Source organism: Arachis duranensis, chromosome 4 (assembly GCF_000817695.3).
Source record: "Arachis duranensis cultivar V14167 chromosome 4, aradu.V14167.gnm2.J7QH, whole genome shotgun sequence".
Taxonomy (NCBI): Eukaryota; Viridiplantae; Streptophyta; class Magnoliopsida; order Fabales; family Fabaceae; genus Arachis; species Arachis duranensis.
In genome coordinates this window covers 120,593,013-120,603,653 of record NC_029775.3, presented here as the reverse complement: position 1 = coordinate 120,603,653, position 10,641 = coordinate 120,593,013, and the positions used below count along the sequence as shown (strand labels likewise).

The window sequence follows — 10,641 nt, the reverse complement described above, 5'->3', positions numbered from 1 at the left end:
TTATTACATTTTTTAAAATTATTTTGATAAAAATACAATTTAATCAATAAAAAATAATTTATTAAAAATATTTTGGTATGCAAAATTTAATGATAAAAAAATAAAATTTTTGTTACTCGAGCCCAAAATTTAATTTCGAACATTAAAATGGTACAATTAAAAACTTATAAATAAAATTAGTGCAATACTTAATATGAAGCATCACTTTAAAAATTTAGCCATAATATTGTCTAGACACTTTTTTTAATGTTAATGAAACTCAAATAATAAACAAAAAAAATTTGTCCAATAAAAATCATTTTTTAAGCGTATTAAAACTATTTTCTAAATTTTTAGGATATATTTTTGTCACTTCTATATTTTTTATATATATTTTTGTCTATCTACTCAAAAATAAATAATTGACTTGATTCAACTAAAAAAAAGTTTGTTATTAAATTAAGTATTTCTCTAGCTCCATGTCTATATTTTTTATTAAATTATCTAAACTATCTGATTCACATAATTTTTTTATATTACGCTAAAACTTGTATATTAAAATAATTTTTAATATAAAATTTTCAGAAATATAAAAACATCACACAAACCATATTCGCTAAATTTGAGTTATAGAACTAAGATTCCTATCACATAGATTTCAATCCTATCCTCCCAAAAAACAAAAAAGAAAGGGAAAAAAAATTAAAATAATCTTATCCTCCCGCATTTTTCACGCATAATGTATTTTATTATTTTAATCTTAGCAATACTGTTAGCTTTTCAATTCTGTCAATCAGGTACGGATTCATATAATTTTAAAATTTTTTTACTTAATATACAGTAACAAAATTTATTTGCTCCATTATATAATTAAATTTAATTTTACTATAATTTTACTTCACTCATTAACTTTAATTATATAAAAATAAATAATAATTTAAGATTTAAATAAATTTGTTACGATCATCTNTATTTATATATTTAATAAATATTACTATTGTAGCGTGTATATATATTATATATATTTAATTATTTGTTCAAAATAGAGGTAACTAATAATTTAATATCTAAAAATTCACAGACAAAATAATCATCGATTGATTTGAAAATTACGATAAAAATAACTGATAAATATTTTATTTATTAAAAGTGACAAAAAAAAATTTTGTATTTGACAAATGACATATTCATTTAATCTAAATTGTTTTGCCAATATTTGAATAAATATTTAGAAGATGCACAAAAATATTTAGAGCAAAATTTAATTTCTAGATTTTTTTATTTTTCAAAAAAAAATTAATCATTCACAATTAAAAAATTTTTTAAAAATTCAGTTGATATAAAATTATAAATTTTTGAGAATAAAAATATCTTATTTTTTAATATTACTTGAAAATATTTACATCAAAATATGACATCTAAAATCTTTTTTTAGAATATATATTTAATATATATTTAGTTTTTCGGAACTTATTTATTGTTAACATCTTTTAGAGTTATTTTTTATTGGCGATGGAAAAATAACTATTAAATATTAATATTAAATTAAAAATAAATAATAAAAATATTAATCTTATAGTGACTATTAAATAAAAAATGGTTAAATATATATTAATAACAATAAAATAAGAAATCAAAATAGTATTGTTTATTTATTGGTGTCTTTTTAAGTTAACTTTAGTTATTTTTGGGACAACATCAGTTAAAAAAATTTTTTTTTTAAATATGAATATTATAAAGAATCGATTTTGTAATCATATGGAAGATGAATTTTTAAATCGTTATTTAACGACATATATAAAAAGAGAGACATTTGATTGTATTGACAATAAAAAGATTATTTAATCCTTTTAAAAAATAAAAACTAAAAAAAATGAAATTTTAATTTATATATTATTATTTAAATTATTATTTTAATATTTTAATTTGTTGATTAGATAATTTAAAGACTAATTATATTTTATAATAATAAATTATAATTATAAAAATTATTATCATATTATGTATATTTTGTTCCCATTCACAAAATTTTATGAATCTGTCACTGCTGTCAATGGTTGAAACTTTTTGTATTTGCCCATTATACAAAAAGTCTTAATATGGTTGTAAATAAATAAAAATACTAAATATAAAATAAATATGTATAAATAAAAGACTCTAATATTAATATAATTAACTCAATAACAATAATTCATATATGTATTTATTAATATTATATGTTATAATGTATATATATAAAGAGAGAGAAGTATTCGCAAAAAGAGAGAGAATTGATTTGTTTATTGCTGTAATTGTGTATATTACTTCATATCAGGTTCTTTATTTATAGGCATATATGGACATCATTTTCAAACTTCATTAAATATGATTTCCCTTGAAAATTTGAGCCTCGTGGAAAATGGGCATCCATCTCAGGTAATCTTATCACAACACTCTCTCTTGAATGACCATTTAAGAATATGCCTCATTAAAACCTTACTAAAAAAAATTCAGTGGGAAAAAAATTTTTGGTGAAGGAAAAAGAGTACAATATCCTTTGTGATGGAGACTGCCTCATTAAAAACCTTGTCAAGAAAAACCTAATGGGAAAAAACCTGACCAAGAAAAAAAAGAGTACAGTCTCCCCCTCTTGTCGACATCATTTAATGTCTCGAAATCGGCACATCCCAATCTCATGTACCAATCTTTCAAAGGAGGATTTTGGGAGTGACTTTGTGAATAAATCTACCAGATTGTCACTTGAGCGGATCTGTTGGACATCAATTGTCCCTTGATTTTGAAGATCATAAGTGAAGAAGAATTTGGGAGAAATATGCTTTGTTCTATCACCTTTGATGTATCCACCTTTAAGTTGAGCAATGCATGTTGTATTATCTTCAAACAGGACAGTTGGAGCTATCTTATGATCAATCAGTCCACATGATGATAGAATATATTGGATCAAACTCTTGAGCCAAAAATACTCGCGACTTGCTTCATGAATCGCTAGTATTTCGGCATGATTAGAGGATGTTGCAGCAATTGTCTATTTCGTGGACCTCCATGATATAGCTGTTCCACCATATGTAAACAAGTATCCTGTTTGAGATCTCCCTTTATGTGGATCAGATAAGTATCCGACATCTGCATTGCCAACTAGTTGTGACTTGGATCTATAGGGATAAAATAATCCCATATCAACCGTTCCATGAAGATATCGGAAGATTTGTTTGATTCAATTCCAATGTCTTCTGATTGGAGAGAAAATATATCTTGCTAGTAAATTCACAGCAAATGATATATCGGGTCGTGTATTATTTGCAAGATACATTAGTGCTCCAATGGCACTAAGATATGGTACTTCAAGACCAAGGATATCTTCATTTTCTTCCTTAGGACGGAATTGATCATTTTTCATATCCAAAGATCTTACGATCATTGGGGTACTTAATGGATGTGACTTATTCATATAAAATATCTTCAAGATCTTTTCTGTGTATGTGGTTTGATGAATAAAGATCCAATTTTTTGTATGTTCGGTCTGCAAGCCGAGAAAAAATTTAGTATTTCCAAAATGTTTCATCTCAAACTTTTCTTTTAGAGTTTTTATAATTGTTGGAATCTCTTCAGGAGTCCCAATTATATTTAAATCATTAACGTACACAGCAATTATAATGAATTCAGATGCAAATTTCTTTATGAAAACACATGGACAGATATCATCATTATTGAATCCATTTTTGGCCAAATACTCAGTAAGACGATTATACCACATTCGTCCAGATTGCTTTAGACCATATAAAGATCTTTGCAATTTAACTGAGTATAACCCCTATGAATATTCATTGGATGATTTAGATATCTTTAGTCCTTCTGGGACTAGAACTAGTGTTATTTGTAAAAATAAAAAGTGTCATTGATTGGTCTATTATTCTTATAACAAGAGGCATGCATACTGATAGATTAAGACATTTAATGATGACCATACTTGTGAGAGAAAAACAAAATATAGGTGTACAACTAGAAAGTAGGTTACTGAAATCCTAATAGAAAAGGTAAAAAAGCAAGCTACTTTTAGGCATTGTGAGGTATTTGACTATTTCAAGAGAAAAATTAGAGTTCAATTATCTAGGACCACCATTACAAGATCTTTAAGAGATGCTAAAAATATTTTGAGAGGTGATGAAACAACCCAGTATGCCAAGTTTAGGGATTATATAGAGGAGTTGTTGGGGATCAAATCTGGAATCTACTGTGAAACTAGGTGTGAATGCATAGCCTAAGGGAGACCCTATCTTTCAGAATTTTTATGTGTGTCTTCATGGTTGCAAGCAACGGTTTGTACATGGATGTAGACCGTTGATTGATTTGGATGTAGCATTTCTAAAGACTTTCTATGAGGATGACTGATGTGTGCCGTGGGACAAGATGCAAACAATCATATCTATCCCATAGCATGGGTTATTGTTCTTGTTGAGAACACAACAACTTGGAAGTGGTTCTTAGAACTTTTGCATGAAGACATCAGTCCTTATCAGGAGCATAACTGGTGTTTCATGAGTGACATGCAAAAGGTACGTATAATGTACTATATATAGAAGCGCGATATATGATATATTGGACTGTTTAGATTTAATGATGGTTTTGTTAGGGACTATTTGGATTTAATGAATGTATAGTCAGAGTATATTTTGAGCATTAGGCACTTATAAATTCTAAACTGATACCATTCTTATGGCCATTCTGAATTGTTACCATTGTCACTTGTGAATTGCAGGAACTCATATCGACACTGCAGGAGGTTATGCCCAATGTGTATCACAGATTTTGTGCATGACACTTGTGGCATAACTTCCAAAAGCGATGGAAGGACAAGCACCTCCTGAAATCATTGTTGTGAGCATGTGTTAGAGCATAGATAGTTCCAGAGTTTAACAAAAACATGCAAACCCTCAAGACTATCAATGTAAAAGCATGAGAGTATCTAGACAATATCCCCAGACAATCTTAGACCAAAGCCCACTACAAAGACACCCCAAAGAACGACATTGTATGCAACAACATGTGTTTATTTGATAGGAATTGAAATGATTTTCTGCTGAAGTATGGTCTTGTGGACAATAATTAGTTTTTAGGTAATGATGTTCAAAATTTGTAGTAGAGGTGTAAATTGCATGTTTTGGGGTGTAATATAGTCTGATTTGGGTGTATTATACAAATATTTACGAAGACCGTTATATATGGGTTTCAATTTATCTGGATCACCACTTCTGAGTTGGGATGAGAAGCACACAAAAGAGCGAGAGCATGCATTCATTTTTTTAACAAGTTCATTACCCGGAACAGCTCACTAATCCAATTTGTCAAACAATACAAGAATTGCCTCAGAAGCAGAGAGCAAACAGAGAGAGAATCCCAAATTTAGGGAAGTCCAAGAACAATTCAGAGGGAAGGCGAATTGCATCACAAGATTAACGAACTCCACTCTAGACTATTCAGTATACGAAGTTGGAGAATAAGTTTTCAGCTCAATATTCAACAAGTTTACAGTTACTTACGACTCAATAGCATCCCAAGTGAAATGTCAGTGCTTATTATTTGAGTCAAGAGGGATATTGTACCGTCACGTCCTAAGCGTGTTAAGCTTTGAGCGAGTAACCCAAGTGTCACCAAAATATATATTGGAACGATGGAACAAGAAGGTAAAGAGGCGACACACACACATCAAGAGTAGCCACGACGAGCCACTGTTGGAGCAAGAAGCAAGAGGTTTGACGAATTGGTGTTTCGTTTGCAAAATATATGCGAATTCGCATCAGAATCCTAGGAGCTAACTATCATTCTGCACCGTGCCTACGATAACGTGCTAGTTTAGATGGAAGAACTGAAAGCCAAAAGAAAAGGGTCATGTTCGTTATCTCACGAAGATTCCAACTTGTTGGAATCTGTTAACGAGTTTCAAAACCCTCCAAGGATTCGAACAAGAGGACGTCCAAAAAATAGGCTAAGTTTAAAGCTAGACAAACAGATTGCAAATGCCTCAAAAAAGAAGAAAACGAAAGTTCTAAACAAGGTAAAAGTGATGTTCTTTAAATAGGTGGTGATTGAGTTTAATTTTCTTGTTAATAGTTTTGCTAATATGTGAGTTTATTATTTTCAGTTAAACCTTTTTTATACTGCATCAGCCATATGCTTTTTTTTATTGATTTATCTGCTGTTTCTAATGAGATGTTTGCAATTTGTACCTAACAAATTTTCAATTTTTCTATTATAGAAAGTGACATGAGATTTATGCAGAGCCTTCTCATTAATAAATTATTACATGCCAAAAAAATTCAAATTCTAAAACACTTACTTATAAGACATATAGCCGAACTCAATTTAATGCAACTAATAATATACGTACGCCAGAACAGAGATTATTATTGATCACTCGTTTTATTCATGATTGGATGTAATATGATGTTCGATCCACTTAGCTAACTTAGATCGATCTTGCACTTTATTCATCAATGACGAGGGGGTGGATGATTGACGAGTTAAACACTTAAACATAACAGACTTTAATTAATGATAAAAATTAGGTGGAGTCGACTGAAGTCAACTGCAACTGAGTTTTCACCATTTTTTAATGGTTCGAAAAGTTCAATCTGTTAATTATTAGGAGGGGGGAGCGACACGGCATCCATGAATCCACGGTCATTCCCCATAGCTTCCAATATCTCATAGGAAAGACAAACCTCAATGTCAACACCATCTTCCGCCCCAGCAAAAACCGTTATCTTACCATGGGTCTTGTTCCCGGCTCCGCTTCTCACCGCCACCGGTTTCCCCCACCCGAAATCATTCCCATAAACATTAAACCTTGGCGAACTGCTTGCCACTAAAGCATTGCTAGCCATGCCTCCCTCGGTCAGAAGCCTAGGGTTCTTTACCCAACCCCTATAATAACTCTTCATCTTCTCCTCCGTGTGCAACTCAACTATCTTTCTCATCTCCAACGCACCCTTTCCAAGCCCTCCTTCTAGAAGCTCTTTAGCCTTCATGCTCACTGTTCCATCCTGCACCGCATTCCCAAAATAGTTTTCCGCCAATGCCGGACTCTTCATTCTCCCCCTACCACCTATCAGCAACCTGTAATTCACCTCTTCTTCCGGCTCAAGACCCTGGTTCCGAACCACGGATCTCCACAGGTGAGTCAAAAGCGCTTGCAACGAAGATATTTTGTTTTTGCTTTCGCCTTCAATTTCTGCGTTGGCTTTTGTCTTGAGTTCAGCGATCTTGTCTTGACTGAAATGGAAAACTCTCTCGCGTTGCAGTTCTGAGACGACACCGTAGAAACCACTTTGAATCATCTTCTCCTTCGTCAAAGGAATCCGTATCGCAGACGCGGAGCAGCCATGGCCGCTGTCAAGGAACCAGCGTTCAAGCACGGGAGGCTTGGACAATTTTTCCGAACCACGTGAGATCTCAGCCCAAGAGTTCATGAAATGCCAAAAGGAAGTTCCGTCTCCAACAACGTGGTTCATGGTGCACCCGATGAAGTAACCGTCGTTGAGCTCCGTGACTTGAACCGCCAACAACGGCTTGGTTGTTCCTTCGTGGTTTCTAACCCTGTTGAGCGGGAACAAAGAGTGCACAAAGCGTGGAGTGTAAACGGAACTAACGATATCGTTAACGGAGTAGTCATCCGCAACTGCATGGACAAACAGCGCTCCGGAGTTGTTGCAAATAACGAAAACGGAGGAAGTGTTGTCGTCATGTTCCGTAACGGAAAGGCGGCCCGCAAGCGGCGGGAAGAAAGAAAGGGTGGATGAAAGGGAACGTTTGAGGTGTTGGATTATGATCGGTGGAGTGACCGGGTCGTTACGGTAGAGGAGGCCCTTTTGAATGGGATCAACTAGGAGGAGTTGGAGATCCCATGGAGTTAACTGAATCTCCTCCTCCACCGTTGAAGCTTTGTTTGCTGCATGGATTGTACTCGTTGAAATGACTTTCACACTCGCCATATCTATGTGTCACAAAATCTAAATATGTTTATGATGTTTTATCATAGACTTAGTGGTATATATATATATGAGAAATTATATTCGTTTTTTAAAAGAAAAATGGAAATTAAACCATATTTTAATTTTATTTTTATTTTTGCGCGTGGGGTTAGCGGAGAATGAAATAAGATTAAGGCACAAATAGTAGATATATAAAAATTAATATTATTATATTTTGTTTAGTGATAAATTAAATATAATAAAAAATTAATTATAAAAATAATTTTTTTTATTAATTTAATTTTGATATATTATCAGTATAATACGATTTTATATGTGTGTCTAATTACATAATACCACATTATCAAAAATAATAATTATTTTTATTAATTATTTAAGAATAAATGTGATTATACGATTGAATAAAATATTTTATATTATCAGTTTATTAAAATTAAACTTTTTTATATACAAAAAATTTAGAAAAAAAAATAATGATAATAAATAATTAAATATAATTATAAAGATGCTTAAATTATCAATGGGTTGCTAACTGAATCCTTTGGTGCAAGACTTGCCGACAAAAAAAAAATAAACAATAGAACCATGCATTAATACATAAAATTTTTTCACATGAGATTGCTCAAAGGTTCTCTCAATTACCATAGGATCAGATGGCTTTAATCATGTAACAGTGTCAATAGGATCAGATGGCTTTAATCATGTAACAGTGTCAATAGGATCAGATGGCATGAATTGTCAAATCTGGAACTCTCGATGGAAAATTGTCGTTCCACATAAGATCTTCATTTTTGGTTGAAAATCTCTTTATGATAGATTATTAGTAATGTAGTTTATCAATAAAGATTATCCCTTTATTTTGCTCAATTTGCCATTCAGAACCAAAAGACATTTTTCATTATCTATTTAGATGTGAACATGCACAGAAAATTTGGAAGCACAGTTCGATCTCCTTTTTTTATTCTGAATCACAGCTGCGAGTCTTTCTTTAATTGGTGGAAGGAGATTGTAATTTGACTAAGTCAACAGATTTCAAGTTTAATCACAATTAGATTCATGCGGATCCTTATTTGGTGTATTTAGAAGAAATAGTGTCGAAGTGTTTTCGAACAACAAAGACGTCGACATGAAGAAGTGATAGATGAAGTCAAAAAGCTCAACCAGGAATTACTTATTTTACCCAATATTTTCATTTTTTAATGTTAGTTTTCACTTTACTCTTACTTAAATATATTTTTTTTTTTTTTACATTTCAAAAGAGTAGACAGAATATGCCTTATTTACAAAATAAAAGACTTATTGATATGATCTTTAATCCATTAGGAATTTCATCAAAAATGAATGTAGGGCAGATATTTAAATGCTCACTCAGATTAGCAAAGGGATATACTAAATAGACATTATCGAATAATACTCTTTGATGAGAGATATGAGCAAGAGGTTTTGAGAAAATTAGTATGTTTTTGAATTATATGAAGCCAGTAAACAAACTCAAATATGTGGATATTTAAACCTAAGTATAAGAAAAAAAATAAAATATTTGATGAAAGAACATAAAATTTTTTTGAACAGCCTATTATAATAGGAAAGCTTTATATCTTAAAATTAATGTTACTAGATGTGTGAAATGTAGTAATGTGTTAAAATATTCTAACTTTTTAAAATAAAATAAATATTTGAATATCAATTAAAAATTATTTAAAATTTAAACTCGATAAAAGTTTATATTCAATGTATTTTGTATTAAATATATTTAATAACCTATTATATCATATTGGTTGAAATTAACTTTTATAATGTTAATTTTCTAATAACATTTTATTAAAAAGAAACTATTTTTTGAGAATTTTTTAAAAATTAATTAATATTATATATTTTGTTACACTACATCTAATTATAAAAATTTTATTTATTTTCAATGTTTATATTAAAAATAAAAATAAATTTAAATTAGTGAATTTTAATCTATAATATAAAAATAATATAATAATTTTTTTATATATCGCACGAATATAAATTAGTTATTTTTTTATTTGTAAAAATTTTAATAGACTTGTGATAATTAATCTGTTACCTTTTTAGTGTTAGTCTAAATTAAATATTTTTTTTACTTTTGTAAATAAAATTTTGTGAGAAATTTAATTATATGTGACGAGAAACACCGAATAAATTATACAGAAATCAATTAAAACGCAATATGAAAATATGTTTAACAAAAGATGAAATATGCATCTTTATTTGAGTGATTCCCTTTTTATATTATATTTAATTATTGGGGATCATTCAAATAAAGATGTCTATTTCTTTTTTCTTTTTTACCAAAGATAAGGATATTCGAATTCGCGACCTCTTAGATGATGAGTATGGAGAGATTATGCCATTTGAGCTATAATTCATTAGTCATTAGTAATAAAGATGTCTATTTTATCTTTTGCTAAAAATATTTTCGTATGGTGTTTTAATTGATTTCTGCATAATTTATTTGGTTTTCACCATATATTATTAAATTTTTTAAAATATTTTTTTAAGCAATAAAAATATTTAAAATAGACTAAAATCCAAAAAGTAATAGATTAACTATTAATTTTTTTCTAAAATTATTTATATAAAAATTATATCACACTCATCACTTTATATATATATATATAACAAGCTTAAGTCTCTTAAATTTTTT

At 29.8% G+C, this 10,641-nt stretch overlaps 2 protein-coding genes across 2 annotated transcripts in view; one reads left to right on the top strand and one right to left on the bottom strand.

Moving 5' to 3' along the window:
* LOC127739717 (heat shock 70 kDa protein 4-like) overlaps nucleotides 1-10,641 on the top strand; it is a 34,948-nt gene that overhangs the window by 11,961 nt on the left and 12,346 nt on the right. The gene's annotated exons all lie outside the window — the stretch shown is intronic.
* LOC107486825 (uncharacterized acetyltransferase At3g50280-like) lies at nucleotides 6,612-7,967 on the bottom strand. Its single transcript, XM_016107390.3, has one exon. It carries the CDS (start codon nucleotides 7,965-7,967, stop codon nucleotides 6,612-6,614), a length of 1,356 nt encoding a protein of 451 aa, XP_015962876.1.

Excerpts from the sequence above, each read along its gene's own strand:
- LOC107486825 (XM_016107390.3), bottom strand. The coding sequence starts at position 7,967 with ATGGCGAGTGTGAAAGTCATTTCAACGAGTACAATCCATGCAGCAAAC.